This window comes from Dipodomys merriami, unplaced genomic scaffold (genome assembly GCF_024711535.1).
Source record: "Dipodomys merriami isolate MVZ:Mamm:240054 unplaced genomic scaffold, mDipMer1.0.p SCAF_7, whole genome shotgun sequence".
Classification (NCBI taxonomy): domain Eukaryota; kingdom Metazoa; phylum Chordata; class Mammalia; order Rodentia; family Heteromyidae; genus Dipodomys; species Dipodomys merriami.
The window spans coordinates 40,900,446-40,925,640 of NW_027206290.1; the positions used below are offsets into that span (position 1 = coordinate 40,900,446).

Sequence of the window (25,195 nt, forward strand, 5' to 3'; positions counted from 1 at the left end):
AAAGAGGGAAGAAAAGTTTCTTATAATCTTCTGCTTCCTCCCAGAAAGGAAAGTTTCCAAAGTCTTCACTCTGAACCACTTTGAGAGTCTGCATTTACGAGAGCCTTCCGTTCTCATGAAGTCACAAGACAGAGAGTGATGTCCTCATTTTACAGATGGCTGAGAATTGCAGCTCACACAAATGAACATCATGTGTGTGTACCAGCCGAGAGGCCACAGGAAATACTCAGCTCTCCCCAGAAAGCATGCCTGCTCTACTCAGTCCTGTCAACCAAGCTATTGATCACCTTTGACTGTCAGCTTCTAGAGAGGAGACCAGTAAGATGCAGGGCTTTGGTCTCATCCCTAGGATATAGCAGAGGCCCACAGGCAGTAGACAGCTAGATTAGGCCATGCTGTTGTAGAAAAGAAACTCTGCAACCCTGGCAGGTTAACAGATAGCTAACATCCAGGGCTAACCCCAATGGTGATCTGGGAGCTCAAACCATCTTTGCCTCAAATCTGTGCTGAGGCTCATCTGGCCCTCAAATCTTGTCCAAGAACAAGCACTTGCCTCTCCCATACCCAGCACCTCAGTCAGAACTGGTTGTGTGACCCTGTCTGCCTTTAACCAAATGGGAAACTCTGGAAGCCTGGAGGCTGACTCCCTGCCTCCACCATGCTGAGGGAGAACACTTATGACATTTACTTAGATAAATGTTTGGGCAAATCTGACACTTGGGCCTGAATTATTCTATTGTCAACTTATTAAAAATCATGCTGCAGCTTTCAGAGACTCAGATGGAAATGAATCCATGATCAGGAGGAATGATAAAGGGTCTGCCATTTCTTTGACAATCTATCTTACATATGGCATAGAACTATTACCTAGAAACATTATACAACTATCAGGGGACTATGGAATATGTTCTCCTTCCAGAAATTATTTGTTAGTGGAATCATCATCAGGAAGATTTGAGTCTGTGATCACCAAATCACAAAGCTTAAGAGGGTCAATTTTCTCCACTCCAAGGTCTCCCTCCACCATTCCTGCTTTTTGGAGCATGTGGAGATGGACAGAAATGACTTCAGAAATTCACTGGGACCTGGCCATAATCAGAGACACCAGGAGGAAGGCAGAGAGACATGGTTTCCCTGATAACCTGTCTGTTCCATCCCTTTCTTGTCTCTCCTGCTACTGACCTGATTAGTGCTACTAGATCAAGCTTCAGCTATAAGATCTGACATTAGTAGAGGTATTCAAACTACTTAAGACCAGACATACGGGGATTTCTGATTCTTTCCGATTTGAGAGTATGGGTAGATGCATAATGAGTCAGTGTGCACACGATGCCCATATTGACAACGAACTAAGTTTCATACCTATATGCCTTATACATATAGCCTAGAGGTAATTTTATGTAGCTAAAAATGCACTTTTAGCATTTTGTCCACAGTCTACTACCCTAGGTCAGGGGTGGAATTTTCCATTTGGAGTATTATTGACACTCAACACTTCTAAATTTTTCAACTGGGTTTGAACTCAGGGTCAGAGCACTGTGCCTTATCTTTTTTGCTCAAGGATAGCGATCTACTATTGAGCCACAGCTCTACTTTGGGGTTTTTAGTGGTTAATTGGAAATAAGTCACACAGATTTTCCTGCCTTAGATTTCAGCCTCCTGACTGGCTAGGATTAGAAGGGCCTGAGCCACCAACGCCTGGCAAATGCCTTAGATTTTGGAGCACTTTGGACTTTGGACAGTTTGTAATAAAAAGAATGGAGTTCCGGGACCGTGTGTAATTTCTGGTATCTATTTGCACATTCTACCCTAAGCAAATAACAGGGTGAGGGATTCAGTGTCTCACAGGGTGCACCACTCAGTGGCCTTGATTTCAGGAGCCTGGATCCGGCACACATTGGCAGCTCTTCCCACCACAGCAGAGAACACACCGATCTCACACTGCTGTCCGAGTGCACTGGAAGTGAGTCAGGATGCCAGGTCAGACCTCAGCTGGACTAATTTACTTGGATTGTTTCAGTTTTCATTATTGTATTGATAAAGTGATTGAACTGTTTACCCTTTAAGTTCACTTGATTCTTGTGAGCAGCAAATGGACATGCATGTGAAAGAATGTTTGGTCAGCAGTTAAGAACAATATTTAAGAGGTTATTATTTAATGACCAGATAAACAAGATGGGGGGTTTTTTTGGTGTTGGTTTTGTTTTTTTTACTTTCTGATTGAGTTGTGATTTTGTTGAAGGAAGAGAAAAGCTGCATGTGACTGTGACATTTCAAACCTCTGGGGTGCTTGGCAAATCTGTTATACACTCTTGTGTCATAGCACCCAATTAGTTTGTTTTTTATAATGCCTAACAGATACATTACTGTGTGATACTGAGCAAATTATGTAAACCCCAATTTCATCTGTGAATGTGAGATAATAAGATTTATGTTTGGGGATTACAACAAGGGTTAAAACATTAGTTTTAAGGGAAAGGATAAATGTTTGTGATTTTGTTGTCATTATTATTAGCCATAGAAAGATGTCTTTATGCTGTCTTTAAGATTCTTTGCATAACAGAAACATCTCTCTGCTTAAGAGAATCAGAAAATGTCCAATGCTTCTGAACACAGTAGGACTGCTGGCTTCCATGCCTCCTTGTGTCCGACACTCTAGAGAATGCACAGAACTTACATGTTCCAGGCCTCAGATTCTACTCAGACATCATTTGTTTGGACCTCAGAACATGGTTTCCCATGCTGTTAAAATTGTGGCGGCATTCCTAGGCAAGACACAATCGCTTCAGAGTGCTAGAAAACTGGTACACTTAACACAAATGTCCATGGCAAATTGCCATTACCTCACACTGAAGACCACAAAAATTATATGGTTGTTTATTTTCCATCTCATGAATGAGGGAGGCTAGCAATCTTAATAAGACCAAAAGAGTTCTGTGGACATACAAGTAAATCTTCAGCTGCCTCTGAGTGAGCTTTCGTTCCTTTCATGGTATTTCCTCGGTCTCATGTGACTAATTGTTCTTGTTGCTCTTGACATAACACACTATGTAGCAAATGTTTTACAAATAGAGAGGGAAGGGAATGGGGGAAATTAGGGAAAGGAGAGAAGGAGTGGGAAAGATTTCCCTGACAAAAATCGGTCAGCAGTTTAGAGACACTGCAGCTGGGGAAGAGGCCTCGTGTGTGTATGTGTGTGTGTGTGTGTGTGTGTGTGTGTGAGAGAGAGAGAGAGAGAGAGAGAGAGAGAGAGAGAGAGAGAGAGAGAGAGAGAGAGAGAGAGAGAGAGAGAGAGAGAGAGACTGCATTGTGACTGGCTAGGCTGCTAGCACGGCCAGCGGGTGCTCTGAGAACACTTGTTCTCTGATTAAAGGGAAATGGGGATGTGGCTTTTCCAACAGTTCCTACTCAGGCCAAGAGATAGCAGCCCAGAGCAAGAAGAGCTTAAAAGAAGACTCCCAGGCTGTGGAATTACCAAGGCAGGCTGAGGGCACGCAGCCAATGGTTAGCAACTAACCTTAAATGCACTGGTTACAAAGCATGTAACTCCCCTGCTGAGACTACAGACTACAGAGACTACAGGTTCATTTCTTGTGGCTTTCAACTTGCATGTGGATTACATGGAAATGAGGAAGACATGTAGATTTTCTAATGAGATGGAGCTTGTCCCTGCCAATGTAACTAGTAAGTGACAGTCTCTCTTCCTCCCCTGACTCTGGCAGCCACAAACACCCGTTCACAGGTGGAATGGAGGGAGTGTTTTCTGTACATCTAGCTTCAAGCTCAGGCCCTTTGCTGATTGTGACAAAGCAGAGTTCAAAGCCCCACGGGAGGGTTTAACAATGAAATGCAGCATAGAAAAGCCGTGTCTCTAGACATCTCAGGCCTTTGCTAAGAAGCTTGCTCTCGAGCCAGGAGCAGCTCATTCCCATTACATTGCCAGCCTACCACAGTAACTGTGAGGGTTGCATGCACTTTCAGAAAGACCTTGGAGTCTGGAGGCCAGGAGCTGGTTCATGTGTTCATTCTGCCATCAAACTCAGGCCAAGCTCCCTGTGTCTCTATCACTTGAGCGTTGAATGGTGTTCCAGTCCTGACAGAGGCTCTGTGGTCATGGTGGCCTGAGGAGCCAGGAGAATGAGCACTACCAGCCTCTGCAGATCACAGTAGTGCCAGGATGAGTGTTCTAGAACCACGGTGCACAGGCTCCTCCCCGAAGAGAAATGCTGCATCCACCTCTTACCACCAAACCAGCAGTTCTGAGGGACCCAAACATAAAGTTGGGTACAGTGGCTTACACCTGTAATCCTAGCTACTACAATCCTAGCCACCAAGTTCAGAAGGATCTGCCTGCGCAAAAAAAAAAAAAAAAGTTCCTGAAACACCATCTCAACAGAAAATGCTGTGGTGGCACCTGTCATCTTAGCTACCATGGGAAGCATAAATAGGAGGATCATGGGCCAGGGAGGGGGTCGGGGGGAGTGAAAGCCTATCTGAAAATAACCAGGGGTTAAAAAGGGCTGGAGGGGTGGTGATTCAAGGGTAGAGCACCTGCCTAGCAACAAGAAGCCCCTGAGCTCAATACCCAATATCACACACACACACACACACACACACACACACACACACACACACACACACACACACACACACACACACACACACACACACACACACACACACACACAGAGAGAGAGAAAGAAGGCTCAAGCCAGAGACCAGAGTTGATCCTGGGCTGAAAGAATCAAGAATCAGTTCTCACACCTTTGAATGTGGGGGGGGGGAGGGGGGTCATGGGGCCTGAACTCTGGGTGTGGGCGCTGTCCCTCAGCTCTTCAGCTCAAGACTAGTGCTCTACCGTTTGAGCCACAGTGCCACTTGTGATTTTCTGGTGGTTCATTAGAGATAAGAGTCTCATGGACTTTCCTGCCCGGGCTAGCTTTGAACCACAATTCTCAGATCTCAGCCTCCCAAGGAGCTAGGATGACAGGTGTAAGCCACGGGCACCCAACTTCTCACAGATTTCAACTGGGCACTTGCAGCATCTGCCAGACCCACACTCTCAAAAATAAAAAAGTAACCCTTGGTTTCTTTGGCCACCCCAAAGTCAGAACACCCTGGTCCCACTTCTACTCTCAGGTCTGAGCTGGGAAGCCAGGTCCACTGCTTCCCTTCCCTTGTCCTCCTAGTGTTGGGTCTCCCTGGGAGTCCCCATCTCACTGTGGTTTGTGTGGCAGCTCACAAGGACACTGAAGCAACGAGCCCCTTCTCCTCCCAGCCGGCACCGCAGCCATTGCCAAAGCCCCTGCTCCAATCGCTTCTCCAATAAGCTGCCCTTGCTCTGCCATGGCTTGACCACCTGCAGCCACTATCTCTCCAAGTGCACGAGAGCTGTCATAATAAAAGGATTTAAGAAGGCTTTTTCAGCCAACCTTGAACAGTCTAATCTCTCAAACTGGGCCTCAGTATTATCTCTGATATTCCATGGAGAAACTTGATGCTTTTACAAGCCAAGCCAGAAGGTCTTGAAGGACACATCCTATAACTTTAAACAACGGCATCTTTACATGGCATCAGAGGTAGGGAGACCTTGTCATCCTGTGTCCCCTGACATTTCCCACAGGATATCTCCAAGGTCATCCTACAAATACAAACTCTGAGAGCCCAGCATTACTCAAGTGATACCAGCTTGCATCACAGGAAATTTTCAAAAGAAAATGACTAGATGTCTAACCTCAGCACCTGGGACTGAGGACCACAGTGCAATCTCCTGCAAAATGCCTGTCTGCTCTTTCTGAGGCCTCAGCCATGGACACTTTGGGATCTCAGATTACTAACAGGCTCTCCCAAATACCTTTGCTCTTGGATTTTTGCTCTCTTCTCATTGGCTTGTTAATTGTCCTTGTCCACTTAACCTTAAAACAAAAAGCCTGAAGAGGTTCAATGAGCTAATTCCTAAAATAATATGATCTAGCACTTAGTGTACAAACTTGATTACTTTCTCATCTTCCTCTTAGACAGAGTAGTAAAGATGAAGATAAAAATACAGAAACAGATTAAATAAAATGAGAATATGTAAGAGCATATTATTATAGGATCTTCCCTCCAAACATTAGGAAGAGCTTTAAACAATATAGAGTTCCTCTTCAACTCTAAGTCTTATATTGTTCCTTTACTTAGAATCATAGACAAAGTATTCTAAGCACTCTACTTATGTTGTAAAAATGCACAATGGCATTTTTTTTTTGCCAGTCATGGGGCTTCTTTTGCTCAAGGCTAGCACTCTACCACTTGAGCCACAGCACTAGTTCTGGCTTTTTCTGTGTATGTGGTACTGAGGAATCAAACCCAGTGCTTCATGCATGCTAGGCAAGCGCTCTACCTCTGAGCCACCTTCCCAGCCCCACAATGGTATTTTAACCTTAAAAAATTCTTTAAAATATAACATGCAATTTATATGAACTATCTATTTGGCTATTTACTATTAAACTGAAAGTGGAAAACATACCTATTTAGAGGCTATAAAATACCGCTCTAGAACCATCCCTGTAACAATTCTTAAAATATCCCTGTAATAATTTACAGATCTAGAATCATCTGTGTGATCATTTACTTTTTCATCTTTCACAAACTGTTTATTTCCTAGACCTCATTTATTTCAAGTGCAAAGTACAGAGATTAATACCCCATTAACTCAAATATCTCCATTTCACAGGAAAACAAAAGATTTTTTTAAGTATACAAGTGAGCTATTTTGCTTTATTTAAGGATTTTGAGATGGATGTTTCATTTGCAAGCAGCTTTCCAATTATGCAATTCACACTATTCTAGGCAGATAATCATGAATGAGACTAAGCCATAAATCTCATACTAGACAGCACTAGTAATTTCTCTGCTAGAAATATACAGAAGAGCATTTCTGTAAGTGTGTAACCTGTGCTTAATGGAGGACTCTCATCCCCTGTGTCAGAGAGAATGTTAAACCCAAGCACGTAGGAACAGCAATTCCATGTCACATGCTATCTTGAAGCTCAGGGTGCAAAGCAGCTTTGATACTTCACTAAGAAAATTCACAGTTCTCAGTGGAGAGTTAGGATTTAATAGGGTGGAGAGATGCAAGGCCAGACTAGCAATGGGAGAAAGGCTAAGGGGCAAGATCTGTAGGAGACAAGGTAGAAGAGTCCTCCCCGACAAGGGCCGCTCATTTCTCCCTGTGTGGAGATGTGCCAACATGCACAAAGATATCTACAGAGAAGCTCATTCATGCCTCAAGGTTAAGAGACTCGTGCTGAAGGACAGTCATCAAATCACCCTCTGTAACACAATCTTACCCCAGAGGAAAGCAGATGCTGAGTACAAATCAGGAAATAGTTGGAGTTTGGCTGAAATCTACATTTTTTTAAGAGACAGACCAAGGTCTGACCTTAAAGGCAGGTCTTTCAGAAAATATTATTCTCAGATTTTACTGTATTAACCCTTTTATGTATGTGGATTTATAAGTAAGAAATTGCCATGACTAATTAATTGGAACCGTTCAGTGACCCTTCAAAGGTTGTGTAAGAATCAATTACATTAGGTCTGACTGCTATACTCTATCAGATCCAGACTCAGTCATTTCTTGCCCATCCTGAACATGGTTCTTGTGAGTTCTGTGACTATGGTCCAAACGCCCCCTCCTCCCCTCTCTCCAGACCCCACACATCCTCCCGCTCTGCGGTCTTTCTCTGAGCCCCTTAGATGGGATCCTGGGCTACTTACTGTACAGTCTCACCAAATTCCAGCTTGACTCTGAATGCTAGTTCTACCCCATCTCTTCCCCAGCCAAGATTCCAGCAGCCTCCATATCATTTGGCCCTTCTGCCTCCTAGACCATTAGACAAGCCAAACCCCATAGCCTACCCTCAGAAGAAGAGTGCCAAAAAGAGAAAAACACTTTTCTACTAGAAGAGCAGATGAGCTATTTAAGAGGCTGAGATCCAAGGGGCACAGTTCAAAGCCTACGCTGACAGACAAGTCCTCTAGACTTATCTCCATATAAGTAGCAAAGCTTGAACTGCAGACCTGGCTTGAGGGGTAAGAATGCCAGGCATGCAGGGGAAACCTGAGTAAGAATGCCAGATCCAAGTACCAGTGTGTATGTGTGTGTGTGTGTGTGCACATATGTGTGTATATATGTGTGTATATATGTGTATACACACACACACATACACAGAAAGTTACTTCATTTCTTCTGACTTGGGCTGATTTTCACATGGCTGCCTCCTCTCCAAGTTGGCTACAACTATGAACTTTTGACAGCCTTTCTGCATGCTGTGACTGAATCTAACCAGTTGCTACAGCTTTCCCAGAGCAGCCGATCTCACTGTTCTTGCTCCAACTGGGGAAACATATTGGTGACCCCAAGCTTTGTCCTTTTTCCTATTTCTGGGGGCAGTTGTATCAGAAGCTTCGAGCTCAAGGCTTACTGAGCTCAGATTGTGGACGGGAACAAATGCAAGTAACATATTCTGTTTTCTTGGTCTGAAAAATAGCTGATATTACAAAGACATAGGTGAGGGTAATTGGGCCCCCTAATTACATTAAGCAACCGGCCCAAAGGGCCATCCAAGGACTGACAAAATGTCACCTACCCCCCACCATGTCACCTCCAGCCCAGGTACTTCAGGCATCCAGAGGGCCCCGGGAAGTCTTGCTAGGATCAGTTCTGGTCCCAGTTTTCCACATGGTGACTTGAATGACCACTCCAAGGAAATGCCACCAAATGTGAAGCCAGGGAAGCAGGTCCCCAAGGCTACAAGTGAGAAATGGTCACATGGAAGGACTAAGGGTATCCACAGGCTGATATCTTAGGAAGAACTCAGGCAGCTGGAAAAGAGGAGGCGGGAAGTGAATATGGAGGCTTGAGACAACAATGCCTTTTCTGGTAATCATCTCTTAAGAGGAGGCAGGGCTCAACTATATCGGTGGCAATGTGTGCAGAGCAGAGGGTGGGGTAGGCGACACTCCAAAGACCCAAAGGTGACAATTTAGGAATGGAGTATGAGAACGCAGAACTCCGGGCTTGGGGATCAGCATCTTATGAGGTAGCACCATTACCTTAAAGAACACCTGTGGCTGAGAGCTGCAGCCAAACAACTTGGAATGAGGCACCCTCCCACTTCCTCTCAAGTCTGCATCTGAAATCTTCTTCCTGGGCTTTGTTTTTTAAGGTCCGGAAATGCCCCTGGTGTGTCTGACCGACTTTCAGGCACAAGCCCGGGAGCAGCTGCCAAAGTCGTCCTGGGATTTTATTGAAGGAGCTGCAGATGAAGGCATCACCATGCAAGACAACATAGCAGCATTTAAAAAGCTCGGTCTTCTATATCCTTTGTATTGTCAAGCCAACATGCATGTTTGTCCTTGTTTCTGCCTCTGAAGAGTACAGAATGCTCTAGATACAATAATGGAGGTTTTCCCTCCTTTTATCTTGGAGGGAGACTAGTGAGGAAGTGGACAGACAATGGACAGAGATAATTCATCTTAGAAGAATTCCAGAAACTTTGCAATGAGAGGGGGGGGAAGAGAAGGAGCGAGAGAGGGAAAGAGAGAGAGCGAGAAGGAGGGAGGTGGAGAAGGAGAGAGAGAGAAGAGTTCCAGGAAGACCAGTGACTAGACACACAAAAGAAGCTTGGTGCATATGCCCAACTCTCCTAAGCTCCTGCCTGGGAAGAAAAAATGTAAGCTAAGAGAGAGGATTTGGGTTTAGAGACAATATGAAGTTGATAGAAGATTGATTCAAGGAAATAAAAGCAGGGATAGAGCCAGGCACTGCTGGTTGACACCTGCAATCCTAGCTATCTAGGAGGCTGAGATATGAGGACCATGGTTCAAAGCCAGACCAGGCAGGAAAGTCTGTGAGATTCTTATCTCCAGTTAACCACCAAAAAGCCAGAAATGAAGCTCAGTGGTAGAGTGCTAGCCTTGAGCCAATTACCTAAATTTTATATAGGGCACATGCCATGGATAGATTGTTATTTTTAAATGGTCATTGTAAAAAGTTAAAAAAAAAAAAAGGATTAAAAAAATAGTCGTGTCCTTGGTGTCTACGGCTCTTGCTTATAATCCTAACTACTTAGGAGCCTGAGATCTGAGAAGAAAGGTTCAAAGCCTGCCTGGGAAAACAAATCTTAGAGACTATTATCTCCACTGAACTAGCAAAAAAAAAAAGTAAGAAGCCGTCAGAGGCATGGCTTAGGTGGTAGAGCACCAGCTGTTAACAATAGCAACAACAAACAGAAAAAAAAGATTGAGAGGTCCTGAGTTTAAACTCCAGTACTGGCCAAAATAATTAATGAAATTATTAATTGGTCGTGTATCACTCAGTGACCAGTATATGTTCTGGGAATTGCACTGATAGAGAATGCTATAATTGTGTGAACCAAAAGTATGGACAAGTTAGGAAGGCTACACATTATCACTGGATGATAGACTCTCAGGTAACCATCTATGTCATCTGCTGACTGACTTACCATTACATGCACAAGACTATATATGAACAGTGAATTTCAGTATCTAGACACAAAGTGTTATCAGAGCACAACCACTTAGTCACTTACTTTTGCTATGCTGCTTTTATGTTACAGACTATAACAGACTGTAAGACTGTGTGATCCACAGTGCTTGGTCCTTCACATACAAAGTTTACTGACTGATGAAGAAGCCAGGAGAAAATGGAAAACTGGGTCCCCAAAGGCACAAGCCACTGTGTGCTTTCCTATCTTAAATGCTTTATCACAGTTGTCTTCAAAACACTTGGAAAAACTGCACTTCTCTCAGCTCACTCCTAAGCTCATTTATTCGTTCATTTATTCTCATTTGCAGAAACTCTGAATTTATGTACAGAAATTACATTTTATGCAAGTGTTTTTGGATTTTGAGGCTCAGTGTTCATTTGACTTAAAAATCGTACTGCACACACTGTGAACTCGCCTTCCTGTTTCTAAGGCATTATTTAAACGACCACCCTGCAAAAACAAACAAACAAACAAAAAACCAACCATCGGCATTTTCTGGGATTTGTTCTCTTTGGGTGACCTTCTCTTACTTTCTGGGCACCAGGGAGCAAAGGGGCCTATACTTTCTGCCTACCTTTCCTTTCTAGTCCTTGTTTTGACTACTCAATCAAGGTGTCTAAGGGAGGAAAACAGCACTCAAAGACATGAACTCCTTTTGCCAGATGAGGCCTAGGGTGGGCGCTGGCTGCTCAGAGGGCACAGCTCCTGGGAACAGCATCTTCTGCTGGGCCTACACTCCCTATGTCAGCCAACCGTGCCTTCACAGGACCAGCCAGGTCCTTGAAACCCATCCGTAGAAACACTTATCCTAGTGTAGACCTGTACCAGGAATTGGGGGTCCCTAGCTCTAAGACTACATTGCCGTGATGAGAAGCAAACTCTTCTGACAGAACTTCTTGTCTCGTGCAGAATCCGTCTCCGTCCCCGGTACCTGAGAGATGTGTCAGAGGTGGACACCAGGACCACCATCCAGGGGGAAGAGATCAGTGCCCCCATTTGCATCTCACCTACAGCCTTCCACTGTATCGCCTGGCATGATGGAGAAGTGAGCACAGCCCGAGGTAGGGTCTGCCCCCTCTCCCCCCTGCAAGGATGCCAGATCTCCCTCGGGGCAAAGCAGAAGCTCCAGAATTTCTTTCTCAGGAGCCTGGGAAAGCAAAGTGGGAAAGAGAAAGCTTCCAGCATTCTTCTAATCCCATCTGCTTATTCTACCCACTGGAATGACACTCCCCCTCCTCTAATTCCCCTGTGTTTCCCTAAGGAATGCCTAGTTGGCTTTCTTGTCTGAACCTGACCTCGTCTAGGGAATTACATGGAGAGCATTTTTTTTAATTGTGAAAATACCATACAGAGGGGTTACAATTACATGGGCAAGATAATGAGTACATTCCTTATCAAGCATGGTTGCCTCCTCCTTTGTTTCCCATTCCCATCCCTTCCCATCTCCCAACCACTCCCCACACTGCCCCCCCAAAGTTGTAAAGTTCATTTTTCGACATAAGGACTTGTACATCTCATTGTTGCAATGGGTCCACCTGTACCCCTATTTAAACTATTTGTTTTTTCCCTTCCCCTCCACAAATTATACCGACATCAAATACTGTGAAAGCAGGGGTTACACCGTGGGGGAGGGACATGCAAAGCGACAAAGAAATCATCTTATAAATATGTTAGAAACAATCACCTGAAAGAAAAAAACATTTGAATACTTATCTTGGAGTTCATTTCACCTAACATCAGCTTACCTGACCTTTTCTGCTTGTCTCAGACAAGGCTTGTAAGGCAGGGGAGAGAGAAGGGGCCCTGAACAGCTTCTCCAGCTCACTGAGTCATCTCCCGCCTCTGCCCCATGGGAGGGAAGCTCCATCTGCACCTGCACAGCACAGGCGCACAGCACAAGCTCCTCAAAGCCGCTCAGCCCCTACGCCTCTGCCCTGTACCCTGAGAGAGGCCTGTCCTTTGCCTTGCAGCCGCCCAGGCAGCCAACATCTGCTATGTCACCAGCACCTACTCCAGCCACACTATGGAAGACATTGTGGCTGCTGCTCCCAGAGGCCTACGGTGGTTCCAACTCTCTGTGCAGTCAGACTGGCAGCTGAACAGACAGCTGGTCCAGAGGGCAGAATCTCAAGGCTTCAAAGCTTTGGTGGTCACCGTGGATAGCCCCATCCTTGGCAAAAGGCGCCAAGACCTGAGAAACCAAATACATTTGAGGGGGAACTTAACGCCAAAGAATTTCCAATCTCCTGATAAGGTAGGAAGTACGCTAGACTCAAGAGCAGGCGCTAAGGAAGGCAAACTTTCCCCTTCCTTTCCTTGCTCATGTCCACAGGTACTTAGTGAATATCTACCCCCTCCAGACACTGGGCATGGAGCAGTTCAAAAAGCAGATCTGGGGCTGGGAAGGTAGCTCAGTGGTAGAGCACTTGCCTTGCATGCATGAAGCCCTGGGTTCAATTCCTCAGCACCACATAAGCAAAAAGAAAAAAGCTGGAAGTGGCACTGTGGCTCAAGTGGTAGAGCCTTGAGCTGAAGAGCTGAGGGACAGCGCCCAGGCCCAGAGTTCAGGCCCTACGACCTGACCCCCCCAAAAAAGCAGATCTGGTTCCTTGGCCCCCCACAAGTAGAATCTAATCTTGTCACCCGTGGGGCTGCCCAACCTGCACCAAGGGTGTTTGGGCCGCATGCTGAGAAAAGGGAAAAGTCTGGGGAGTAAACGAAATACATTTTCTCCTTAGCTTTTCCCCTTAGAGGCATATTTACAGAGCGATCATGCTGAAGGGGTGCACATGCAACACTGGCTGGCAAAGAGGAGCTTCCAGCCCAGCCCAGGTGTGTGGCAAGTCAAGCCAATCACCCAGCCCGGCCCTGTGTCCCTGAAAACCAAGCGATCAACATTGCTGTGCCCTTAAAACTCAGCCCTGGAAACACAAGAGAGCCACAGCACATCTCTTTGGAATCTTTGAAGGAAGTAACTACTCCTTTAAAATGCTAAGGTTGAAAGGAGTGGCGTGCCCCAGAGAGGATGCCAGGGTAGCGTAGAGATCCCTAAGCTTCAGTAGAGATAGAGGTGACAATGTTTTCAGCCATTGGGCAACTGTGGGGTCTCTGGCAAGATACTCAACAGCTCTTCACCACCGACTAGTCTCCATCATGTTCCTCCAGCTTCCAAGGGCTGAGTGACTGCAAGGCTCATGCCGTGCCCTTTGTGAACCAATGGTATATATTTGTTAACACATGGGTTACAATTCTTGAAGTATTGTGTAGGTCTTACTAGCCTGTGCATATCTCAACCAGACCAGGTCAATAGACAGGCCATAAATAGTTATACACAATCAGACTGACTAAATGATGATGGTACCTGTAGAAGCAAGATTCCCAAGGTAGAACTCTTTTGAGCACATAACAGACAGTGCAGTTAAACAAAATGAAAGCAGGAAGTTGAAAGATAGGATTTACTAAGGCAGTCGGGAAAGAGGCAGATGAATAAAAAGAGCGGGAGTAGAGAAATATAATCGTAATATTCAATGTATGTATGTGTGTCTATGTATATTATTACATGATGATGGAAGCCCTGTACACATGAGTTGGCATGTTAAACTGAAAGTCCTTTGTATACTTGATTAAACAAAGTGTGGTAAATATTTTTAAATGAGCCAAGTGCCGTGGCTTACACCTGTAATCCTAGCTACTCAGGAGGCTGAGATCTGAGGCTTGAAGTTCAAAGCCAACCCAGGCAGAAAAGTCCCTATAAGACTTTATCTCCAATTAGCCACTCAAAAGCCAGAAGTAGAGCTGAGGCTCAAAGTAGTAAAGTGCTAGCCTTGAACAAAAGAGCTCAGGGACAGAGCCCAGGCCCTAAGTTCAAGGCCCACAACAGACAAAAACAAAACAAAAACAACTAAAAAAAAACACCTTTTAAATGGCCTATGAATACTTTTGTTTATTCATCTCACATACTAAACTCCATATTCTTCTAAATTATATTCTGTTGTATCCATCTTTGTGCCTCTAGATTTTGGCATAATTATGGAGCAAGGATATGATTATAAACAAATAGTAATGAAAGTAGGAATTCCTTTATACAGATTTTTCCCAGGATGTAGTGTTTGATTTTGTTTCACTTTGTGTGTGTGTGTGTGTGTGTGTGTGTGTGTGTGTGTGTGTGTGTGTGTGTGTGTGTATGTGTGCGCGCGCACGCACTGCTACTGGAGCTTAAATCCAAGGTCTCATGCTCTTCCCTAGCTTATTTCAGGTGCTATACCACCTGAGTCTCACCTCCACTTCTGGCATCTTGCTAGTTAACTGGAAAAGAGTCTTTTAGATTTATCTGCCCAGGCTAGCTTTGAACCAGCATCCTCAGATCTCAGCCTTCCTGAGTAGATAGGATTACAGGCATGAGCCACCAATTCTTGACTTTTTTTCCCCAGTTGTGGCGCTTGAACTGGGTGCTGTCCCTCAGCTCTTCAGCTCAAGGCTAGCTCTCTACCACATGAGCCACAGTGCCATTTCCAGTTTTTCTGATGTTTATTGGAGATTAGAATCTCACTTACTTTCCTGCCCTGCCTGGCTTTGAACTGCGATCCTCAGATCTCAGCCTCCTGAGTAGCTAGGATTACAGGCGTGAGCCACAGGCACCCAGCTTTGTTCTCTTCATTTTAAGCTGATAAGTAACAGCCCAGAATGTATCTCATCTTTGCAATGGGCCAAGTAGTCCTAAGAGTTACCTTCTTATTTCCCACAGACAAACCCTAAGTCTTCCGCTCTGCTGACGTCCATGAGCACACGCTTCTGCTGGGATCAAATCCTTTGGCTTCAGAATATCACTCGACTGCCCATCATCCTTAAAGGGATCCTGACAAGAGAGGATGCGGAGTTAGCAGTGGAGCACAAGGTCCAAGGCATCTTTGTTTCCAATCACGGAGGGAGGCAGCTTGATGAAGTTCCTGCTTCAGTAAGTGGTGTGGCTCAGAGGGGAGAGGCCGGGAGTGCAGTGTGTCCACACCCTAGTGCCTTGCGGGATCTGTATGCTCTTCTCTCCAGCACCACCAGCTGTCTCTGGGGAAAGTCAGTCGTGGAGAATGGCCCCGGGTGCACCGGGCTATCTGTGTCTCACCCCTCCATCTGAGCCAAATGGGGAGGCTGGGGCTCAGGCTGAGGTCAAGTAACTTGTCCACATTCACAATAGATAATAAGAGGTCGAGGTAGAACATAAGCCTCAGGCCCTGCCCAGCTCCAGTGGAGGCCTGCTTCAATCGCTGGAACCTCATGTAACGTTCTGACTCGTGCCAGAAAGAAGCAGGGCTTCACTTTGCTAATGAATAACTCATTCAAGGGGGAACCACCGAGATGCTAATGAATCTGTAACAACTTATGTATCATTTGCTTCCCTAACTCATAAATTTATGTTCACTTCAGATAAATTATAAAATACACATAAGCAAAAAGGTAAAAAAAAATCACTCCCTAATTTCATCACTATCACAGATGTCAATATATTGGTATTTGTTAATCCAAACATAACCTTTTCCCACTTAAAAAACTATGGGTAGTTATTTTAGAATTCCCTTCTTTTTCATTTAAAAATGTATTAGGAACATCTTTTTGCTTCAACATGTGCCTCTTTTAGCTTTAATGATGTGTCTTATGAGTGGACAATTTATATCAACTTCCTGTTGTTAAATAGCTGCATTCCTCTGGTCTTTCACTCTGTTTCTTTCCCTCCTTCCTTGCCTCCACCCTTTCTCTCCAAGGTATTGCTCTGTAAGCCAGGATGGTCTCAAATTTTCAATCCTTCTTCCTTTGCCTCTTGGGATACAGATATATTCCACTACACCTGGCTTCCACCTTTTACTATTTTCAACAGTATTTCAGTGACCATTCTTATAAAGTTAAAAATCCTTAGTACATCCCCAATCACCTCTTGAAGACAACTCTTCCAAAGCAGTAGGAATGCTACAGTAGCCCACGGGGACATTCCCAGGCCTGTGATGCTTAGCGATGACTACCGCTCTCCTCCTCCCATGCACTTGCTAGTGGAGAAAAGGTGAAGTGAACAGCAGGCCATGCGGAGAGCCGTGGACATCCTTACCGTCTCTCCCTGGCAAGGGCTGGATTGAAGGGAATGGTTAGGCTGCCCATTTCCCATCCCTACACATGTCCCATGACTGGAGATGAGGGAAAGCGGCTGAAAGATGCTCACCATGTCCTTTCCCATACACCCAATAACAGGCAGATCAGAGAAGGCGAAGGCCTTCTCTGGGCCAGCTGTGAATGGTCCCAAAGCGCTCACCAGATAGGAACAGAAAGCAGCAATCACAGTAGAAGAAAGGCTTTTGGAAGAAAACCAAGATCAAGACTATATAATATGCATCAAGCTGCCATTTGTCAATTTAGCAGGGCCTGCTTCCTTAGGATGATTGAATAATATGTGGAGAAAGAGGCAGGCGAATTCTCCTAATGAGAGCAACAAGCAGTAGTTTCCTCTCCAGGAGTCAAGTCATTTGGGAGAGGATAAGGATTAGTCTGAAGCTAATGAGGTATACTGCCAAAAAGCCAGGAGCAAATGACTCACACCTGTCTTCCTAGCTACTTCAGGAGGCTGAGATCTAAGGATCTCAGTCCGAAGCCAGCCTAGACAAGAAAGTTCGTGAGACTCTTTTTTGTTTTTTGTTTTTGTTTTTGTTTGGGTCCAGTCATGGGGCCTGAATTCTGGGCCTGGGCGCTGTCCCTCAGCTCTTCAGCTCAAGGCTAGCACCCTACCACTTGAGCCACAGCGCTACTTCCGGCTTCTTTTTGCTTATGTGGTGCTGAGGAATCGAACCCAGGGCCTCAGGCATGCAAGGCAAGCACTCTACCACGGAGCCACCTTCCCAGCCCCGTTCGTGAGACTCTTATCTCCAATGAACCACCAAAAAAGTACAGAAGTGGAATTATGGCTCAAGTGGTAGAACACCAGCCTTGAGTAGAAAAGCGAAGGGCCAGTGCCCAGGGCGAATTCAAGCCCTAGTACCGGCACACACACACACACACACACACACACACACACACACACACACACACACACACACACACACACACACACACACACACACACACACACACACACACACACACACACACACACACACACACACACACACACACACACACGAAAAAGGCCCCAAGGGCTCAATTTCCACTGTTCTCCAGTGCCTTCCTCAGAGCATTCCAGAAGACTGAGGCAGTTCATAATTCCCTCCTGAAACCCCCACCTCCAAGGCCCCCCACCCCCAGGCTCCTGTCACCTACTTTAAAGTGTCAAGATAATGATGTGGAAGCAGCTGCCTTGGAAGAGTCAAGGCCACTCGCCCTCAGTTCCCAAATCCAAGCCAAAGCAATCATCAACTGCTTTGATTTTTGTCCTTGAAAGGCTTAGACTGCACTTTCGCAATGCTGTTGCCACATTCCTATCTCCGTTTTCAGGAACTAACTGGTCACTCGAGGTGAGGTAAGGAATAATGTGCGGCCTAGTTCCTCAAGATGGCCCTGGCTGCCATACTTCTTTTGCTAAAAAGGAGACAAAAAGAAAAGAAAAGAAACTTTGAGAGCCCAAGTAGGGAGGAAATTTCTAACTATGCCACCCTAGAAACAGAAATAATAGAAGAAAATTAAAGGCCAACATGTTCTTTCCTATTAAAATGAGCATTATAGATGGAAAATATTTCTATCAGGATAGCAGAGAAATCAAGCATTTCTTCAAAAAGAAACTTAAAAGGCTTTAAAAGCTAGCAAAGGGACTAGTGAGCCATGCCTATAATCCTTGCTACAGGAGGCTGAGATCTGAGGAGCCTGGTTTGAAGCCAGCCTGGTCGGGAAAATCCCATGAGACCCTTATCCATAATTTACCCGAAGAAAGCCAGAAATGGATCTGTGACTTAAGCACTAGCCTTGAATGAAAAAGGCAAGGACAGTGCCCAGGCCCCGAGGTTAAGCCCCCAGTACCGGCACATACACACTGAAATACAAGTCAGCAAGAATCTGGACTGGAGGTGAAGCTGAAAATGGCAGGAGGTGGAGTCCAGAGACTCTCCTGGGCCTCAGGACTGAGGTTTCTGCCTTGATGAGCTGCAGCAGCCTTGGGCCTAGCCTCGGCCCACACTTCCTCTCCCACTTTCTCAGGCCCTCGCACCAGAGTCAACATATCATACCGGGCGGCTGCACACCTCTCTCTCTTTCAGATCGATGCCCTGGCAGAAGTGGCAGCCGCTGTCAGAGGGAGAGTGGAAGTGTACCTGGATGGTGGAGTTCGAACTGGCAACGATGTGTTGAAAGCCCTGGCCCTGGGGGCTAAGTGCATTTTTCTTGGGAGGCCGATCCTGTGGGGCCTTGCCTGCAAGGTGAGAGGGGCTGAGTGGGGATAGATGGCAAGATCTCCAGCTTCTCCTTTGTTCCAGGCTTTTCTGTGGTTCACCCTCCAATGTAGCCATTTTTTTCCCCAAGGTTCCTGAAGGATAGTTACTCCCACCACAGCTCCTCTCTCTTGACCCACAAACATTCCACAGCTCTCACCCTTACCTTGTTCTTTGCTTTCCCTTCTTCCCAATGGAACTGATTTTTTTTTTTTTTTTTGTCGGTCATGGGGCCAGAACTCTGGGCCTGGGCGCTGTCCCTCAGCTCTTCAGCTCAAGGCGAGCACTCTACCACTTGAGCCACAGCACCACTTCTGGCTTTTTCTGCTTATGTGGTACTGTGGAATTGAACCCAGGGCCTCATGCATGCAAGGCAAGCACTCCTACCACAGGGCCACTTCCGGTTTTGAGTGGTTTATTCAAGAGTCTCACAGACTTTTCCTGCCCAGGCTGGCTGAACTGTGATCCTCAGATCTCTGCCTCCTGAGTAGCTAGGGTTACAGGCGTGAGCCACCAGTGCCCGGCTTCCAACGGAACTGATTTTTTTAGATCTCTGGCCTCCATATCACAGCACTCTCTCTCTCTCTCTCTCTCTCTCATATATATATATATATATATATATATTCATATTTGACAAATAATCAGAATGTGCCTTCAAGACGTTTGTTTGTTTCTCCTTCCCTTACCCGTTTTCTGTCTTGAGAGCAGGGTGAAAAAGGTGTTGCAGAAGTTTTGAATATTTTAAAAGATGAGTTCCACACGTCTATGGCCCTTACAGGTAAGTTCTTAATTTTTTCCTGAGTGAGAGCTTCCAGGGAAGCAGCCCGTCCATCCAACCAGCCTTTGCCTGGCCTGGTGGCCATCCCCAAAACAGGGAAGAAAGGTCCCAGACAAAGATCAAGCATTATTCTCTGCCAATGGAAACTCAAAACTTGCCTCAAAAATCACTGCTATGGGCGGGGAATGTGGCTTAGTGGTAGAGTGCTTGCCTCACATGCATGAAGCACTGGGTTCAATTCCTCAGTACCACATACACAGAAAAAGCTGAAGTGGCACTGTGGCTCAAGTGGTAGAGTGCTAGCCTTGATCAAAAGAAGCTCAGGGACAGTGCCCAGGCCCTGAGTTCAAGCCTTACGACTGGCAAAATAAATAAATAAACACTACCATTTCTTGGAAAAATCAACCCTTGCTCTGAATTCCTATTTCTTCTAAGTGACTTTGAATTATAGACTGTCTCCCTTTCTGCCTTCCTATTCATTCCAGTTCGAGTTTCTATTTTTAAGAAAGGACTTTCAGCTAGAACCTTGGTGAAGAATACACTTCGTTAATATTATGTTATTAAGGTCCCTGCATTGTAGAAATGGGAAGACCTTCCAGTTGAATATCACACAGCTTGTTTCTACGTTGTTTTATCCTTATCCCTGAGGACAGCACACAGTCTTCTGGGATCTACAACTCTCCAGCCCCATACTCTGCTTTCTCCTGGCTCATTTCTTGTTTACTGTGACTCTCTTCAATCTCTGCTACAGACTTAGCTTTGTGTCTTATTCAAGATCTCCTAACAAGGAAGGATCATTTCCTCTGGCAGAACTTGCCAGAGGCAGTTGCTGAATGGAGTGTTCACACTATCTCCTGTGCCACCCTTGAACCCATTTCTCCCTAGCAGATGCTTTTCATTGGCCCTGTTCCTTATCAGAATGGAGCTAAAGGTCAAGGATTACTAAAGCACGTAGGAGTTGGTTGTTAAAATTGCTAAGGATCTTTTTTTTATGTTTCTACTCTGACATTTTGAGATAACTGGATTAAAATGTGTCGAAGACATAGGGCCTTAAAATAATTCCCAATACAATCAGGACAAAATTATTCACCCTGGTCTTGCATTTTATCAGATAAGCACCAAGATCAAAGGCTTGTTTTTAACTGCATGGTGCTGGGGAATAGGGAAAATGAGCCTTTTAACTCAGTGGCTGTTTTAGGCTGCCGATCAGTTGCTGAGATCAACCGGGACCTGATTCAGCTCTCCAAGTTGTAAGAAACCCACAACATGATATGCGATGCTGGCCTGCTGAACCCCATCCTATCGAGAGCACAGTCCCTGCACCCTTCACTCTCCACGTCCTGTGCCAGCCGCTCTCCCAACGCTCGCTGTCCTCAGTGCACCCCTCCTTTCTGGCCTTGCTTCCTTGTGTATGATTTGTCTTGCCTAAAGCTCTACTCCAAAATAAAAAATCACAAAAAGATCACAGAATGATTGACAAATCGTTTTTGTTTGTTTGTTTTGCAAATCCTATACATCTCTGTATAAGCACTAATGGTGAGACTTTCCTCTGGAGAGAAGAGCTGGACATATATTTTACAACAAAAATCATAGTCATTATAAAAAATAGAGAAACAGGGTAATTCAGGACATAGGCTTTGGAGGCATATAGATGGGTGTGACTGTTGAGACTAGCTGACATGCTGTATGACTAGGTTATTAACCTTTATGGTTGTTTTAAATCTCTTTGCATTTCTGGATATTGTGTGGTTTTGTTTTGAATTTTTTATGTTTTGGTTGGTCATGGGGCACTGTCCCTGAGCTTTTGAATTCAAGGCTAGCTCTACCACTCTGAGCCACAGTACCACTTCTAGTTCATTGGAGATAAAGAGTTTCATGGCCTTTCCTGCCAGGGCTGCTTTTGAACCAAGATCCTGAGATCTAGTCTTTTGAGTAGCTAGGATTACAGGAATGAGTCACCAGCACCTGGTTCTCTTTGCATATCTATGTCCTGATCCAAGAGGTGAGGATTACACTATCTTGCTTAGTAGGCTGGGAGAAAGATTAAGTAAGATAATATGAATATAAAGTTTCAGATTGCAATGCTAAGTACCTAGAGAAAGTTTTAGCAATAGTAGTTATTATTATTTGGCAAATGTCACTGAATCCTACCTTGGTTATCTCCTCTATCTCCACTGTACACATTCCCCTATTTCAACCTTTACAGCAAGGTACCCTATTTATTATGTCCCCAAATAGACTAAGAGTGGCTCTAAGGACAAAAACAAACAAACAAACTAGATGTTTGGTACTTGACTTGACAAATAATAGTCTTTTAATAAACTTTGTGGGATGGATGAATGGATGATGGATAGATGGCAGATGAATAAATGAGAAAGAAAATGAATGGTCATACTACCAAGCTTTATATTCCTCCTAAGCCCTCAGTCATCTAAAACTGATTTCTAAGGCAGAAGCACCCTTTAAATAAAACCCAATGCAAAAAGAATGAGAATCTTTGCCCTCAATAAATAGTCCCTGAACTGCTTTCCTGCCTTTCTTGCTGTGTGTTATATTCTGTTACCCCACAGAGCAACCTAATACATTCCTATGTCTTACTATCAAATCTCTTCATGGCTCCCCATTTCATTTAGCATTACCTCTAAAATGATCACTAGCTCCCAGCACACTGCATTATCTGCTGACCCTTTCAATTCATTCCCTGTCCACTCTCTGCTCCAGGGCTATCTAGCCAGATTGACCTATTTCCCATTCCTTAAGCAAGAAAAACGTGTTTGCCTCACATCTATTGTTGCCCATACAAAAAGTGCAATTCACATCCCCTCCATGTAGTAGAGGTGTAAATCTGTCAAATGCCACCTCCTCAACAAGGTGAGATAACCTGACCATCCAACTTCTAACACACTACACTTAACTCACCAAATTACCCTATTTTCACCTCCACAGGGTCCCAGCTCTTACCACAACCTTCAAGTAGCCTAATCCTTGTTTACCTGTTTGTCTGCAATAGCACAAAGACTTCAATTAGTCTTTCCCTAGAGGACATTCCCAGGAGCCTGGAGTGCAGATCAGATGAATTAAGTTAGGAAAGCAAAGATGGATCCAACTCTATTGTTATAGCTAGAGAAATATAGCTATCCCAGAGGGAAATGAGTTAGGATGGAACCAAGAAAAATGGACCACACTCCAAGCCATCAAACACAAATGCACCCATTATTCCTGGATGCTAATCTCTTCTGAAGGAAGCCACGCCACAGTACAATTCCAAGTCTATCCCATATAACTGAGGACTGGTTATGGAATGTTACAAGTCCCACTAGAAAAAATGTAGAGGAAATATTTTAGAACATTGGTGTTAGGTGTTTTGTTTTTTCTTTTAAATAGTAGCACAGACAAGTCATTATGTCAAAAAATGAACTTTACAACTTTGGTGTGGGGGGGGAGGGAGTAGCAGGGAGGATTGGGGGGGTGTGGGGGGGAGGATGGGAAGGGATGGGAAGGGGAAACAAAGGAGGAGGCTACAATGCTTGATAAGAAATGTACTCATCTTGCCCATGTAATTGTATTTTCACAATAAAAAAATAAAAATAAATAAATAGTAGCACAGGCAACAAAACAAAAAAAAAGACAAATGGAGTTACATAAAACTTCTGAAGAGAAAATAAAATGATAAACAGTGAAGAGAGAACCTAAGGAATAGGTGAGTATATTTTCAAACTGTTCATCTGACAAAGGATTGATTTCCAGAAATTTATAGAGAACTCAACTAAATAGTAATAAATGATAAATAATTCAATTTAAATATGGATAAGTGACCAGAACAGACATTTGTTCAAAGAGGGTACTGTGTATCTGTGTGTGTGTGTGTGTGTGTGTGTGTGTGTGTGTGCGTGCGCGCGTGCGCACACACACACCATTCCTAGAGCTTGAACTCAGAGCCTGGGCTCTGTTCCTGAGCTTCTTTTGTTTGAAGCTAGTGCTCTACCATTTGAGCCAAGGCACCACTTCTAGCTTTTTCTGAGTAACTTATGGAGATAAGTCTCATAAACTTTCCTGCCTGAACTGGCTCTGAATCACGATCCTCAGATCTCAGCCTCCTCAGTAGCTAGAATGACAGGTGTGGGTCATCAGCACATGACAAAAGAGAGTACTTTTTTTCAAATGGCCATAAAGTACCTAAAGAAATGCTCAACATCACTATCCATCAGGGAAATGTAAATCCAATCCACAGTAAGATTTCATCTCATCCCAGTTAGAATAGAAGACAAAAAATAGCCAGGCACCAGTACCTCATGCTTGCAATCCTAGCTACTCAGGAGGCTGAGACCTGAGGATCACAATTCAAAGTCAGCCCAGTCAGGAAAGTCCATGAGACTCTCATTTCCAATAAACTACCAGAATTTTGGAAATGGCACTCTAGCTCAAGTGGTAGAGCACTAGCCTTGAGCTGAAGAACTCGGGGACAGTGCCCAGGCCCAGAGTTCAAGCCCTACAACCAAAAAAAAAAGACAAAAAATAAATACTGACAAGGATGCTAAGAAAGTTGTTGAATTCTCCTACATCAGTGAAGAGAATGTAAATTAGAACACCCATTATAAGAAATGGCAGAGAAGTCCCTCACCAAAAAAAAAAAACAAAAAAAAAAAAACACTGAGACTAGAACTCTGAATCTAACAGTCCCAATAATGGTTATCTATCACCACAGGAACTGCAATCAGTATACTGAAGACATCTGCATTTGCTTATTTGTTGTAGCACTTTTACAGAATCAATCCAGGTGTCCACAGAGGCATAAATGGATAAAGAAAACATGACATATATACACAAAATAAATGAACACTATCATTTATAGGAACATGAATGGAAATGGAGACTGTTTTGTTACATGAAATAAGTCAGGCACAGAAAGCCAGGTATCACATGAGGTCCCTTATATGTGGAAGGTGGAAAGATGACATCAAAGAAGTGGAGAATGTGATAGTGGTTATTAGAGGCTGGCAAACATGTAAGAGCACAGTTAACAGGTCAATTGGTGTGGAAGCCTAGAACCCCATGGGGACCATGACAGGTTGCAGGAGACTGCACTGTGTGCTTGAAGAAGGAATGAGACCAGGGGGAAACCAGTGGCTGGAAGACACGGCATTCAGAGTGCTTGACCTTCTGCATTCATTCCTGTTGAGAGACACAGACCCTGGATACACTTATCTTAGTGAGGAAACTTCTGGATCCCTTATCAAAACTGCGTCAGTGCTTCTTGACTTTTTGTTATCTCCTCCTTGAAATGTGCCCTTTTGTCTGTTTTCCTGTCACATTTTTTTTGGGGGGGTCCAGTTGTGGGGCCTGAACTCTGGGCTTGGGTGCTGTCCCTCAGCTCTTCAGCTCAAGGCGAATGCTCTACCACTTGAGTCACAGCGCCACTTCCGGCTTTTTTTCTTTTTGCTTATGTGGTGCTAAGGAATCGAACCCAGGGCCTC

General features: G+C 44.6%; 1 protein-coding gene across 2 annotated transcripts; it reads left to right on the plus strand.

Annotated features, from left to right (window-relative positions):
• The first annotated feature begins 1,810 nt into the window (after positions 1–1,810).
• On the plus strand, positions 1,811–21,181 carry Hao2 (hydroxyacid oxidase 2). Of its 2 annotated transcripts, none has more exons than XM_070006459.1 (8): positions 1,811–1,980; positions 9,210–9,348; positions 11,463–11,614; positions 12,524–12,807; positions 15,298–15,507; positions 18,773–18,931; positions 19,652–19,721; positions 20,920–21,181. In XM_070006459.1, exons 1-8 carry the CDS (start codon positions 1,974–1,976, stop codon positions 20,973–20,975), a joined length of 1,077 nt encoding a protein of 358 aa, XP_069862560.1. In that variant the 5' UTR covers positions 1,811–1,973; the 3' UTR covers positions 20,976–21,181. The 2 variants fall into 2 exon arrangements, with proteins under 2 accessions (XP_069862560.1, XP_069862561.1); XM_070006460.1 differs by having other exon boundaries at positions 1,943–1,963.
• The last annotated feature ends 4,014 nt before the right edge of the window (positions 21,182–25,195 follow it).

What these genes read in the sequence shown, in the direction of transcription:
- Hao2 (XM_070006459.1), top strand. An exon ending in AGAAGTGAGCACAGCCCGAG is followed by an intron (nt 11,615 to 12,523) that starts GTAGGGTCTGCC and finishes TTTGCCTTGCAG; the next exon opens with CCGCCCAGGCAGCCAACATC. An exon ending in ATTTCCAATCTCCTGATAAG is followed by an intron (nt 12,808 to 15,297) that starts GTAGGAAGTACG and finishes TATTTCCCACAG; the next exon opens with ACAAACCCTAAGTCTTCCGC.